The sequence below is a fragment of the Penaeus monodon genome, chromosome 11 (assembly GCF_015228065.2).
Source record: "Penaeus monodon isolate SGIC_2016 chromosome 11, NSTDA_Pmon_1, whole genome shotgun sequence".
NCBI lineage: Eukaryota > Metazoa > Arthropoda > Malacostraca > Decapoda > Penaeidae > Penaeus > Penaeus monodon.
The window spans coordinates 47734289-47734998 of NC_051396.1; the positions used below are offsets into that span (position 1 = coordinate 47734289).

At 48.0% G+C, this 710-nt stretch overlaps 1 protein-coding gene across 1 annotated transcript in view; it reads right to left on the reverse strand.

The window, feature by feature from the left end:
• Window positions 1-630: 630 nt before the first annotated feature.
• The window catches only part of LOC119578610 (protein dachsous-like), a 20967-nt gene continuing 20887 nt past the window's right edge, over window positions 631-710 (reverse strand). Inside the window, exon 3 of the mRNA XM_037926174.1 lies at window positions 631-658. Coding sequence (XP_037782102.1) covers window positions 631-658 — 28 coding nt within the window. The remainder of the gene's footprint in view (window positions 659-710) is intronic.

A 710-nucleotide genomic window follows, 5' to 3' on the forward strand; every position in this document is an offset into this window, starting at 1 on the left:
AGAGGCAGGGGCAGGGGCGTGAGGCAGGCAGGAGCGCGCCAGAGGCAGGGTCGGGTGGGTCGGGAGGGAGAGTGACCCCACCCCCACCTTTGCCTCAGTCCCGAGTCGCCCCCATTTTCCCCCGGATTTCAAAACGAAACACTCGGTGGTTACGGTGTGTGTCCTAATATAGATTTTAATGCCAGGTAGCATTTCTATGAGTCCGGAGCAATTAAATCAGCGTAAAAAAATATATATATACGACCACCACATGGTATGGTGCGAGGAAGGACGCGCTTAGCATATTGGGGAACAATTTGCCAGTCTGACGGGGTAGCGGTGAAGGAGCATAGAAATGGCTTGATATCCTCCTGTTCGGTTGGTTGCCGTTTGCGGGCGCGCGGGACTGGGGGTGGATTCTCTCTCTTTCTCTTTTTCTCTCTTTCTCTCCTTCCCCTTTCTCTTCTTTCCTTTCTCTCTTCTCTTTTTTTCTCTTTCTTTTTTCTCTTTCTTTTTCTTCTCTTCTCTTCTTCTCTCTCTCCCTCGCAGCAGGTCGGTTAATTCTCCAATGTCTGACTTAATATCAAACGTTTGCTCGATAGACAAAATACCAAACATAGGGTGGGACAGATCAGTAGACTCAAGACATCTTTACTTGCCTCCGTAACCCTTTGTATCTCTAATCATATTAAGTGGAGAAATGGGGGGGGGAAAAATTTTTAAGGGCAAAA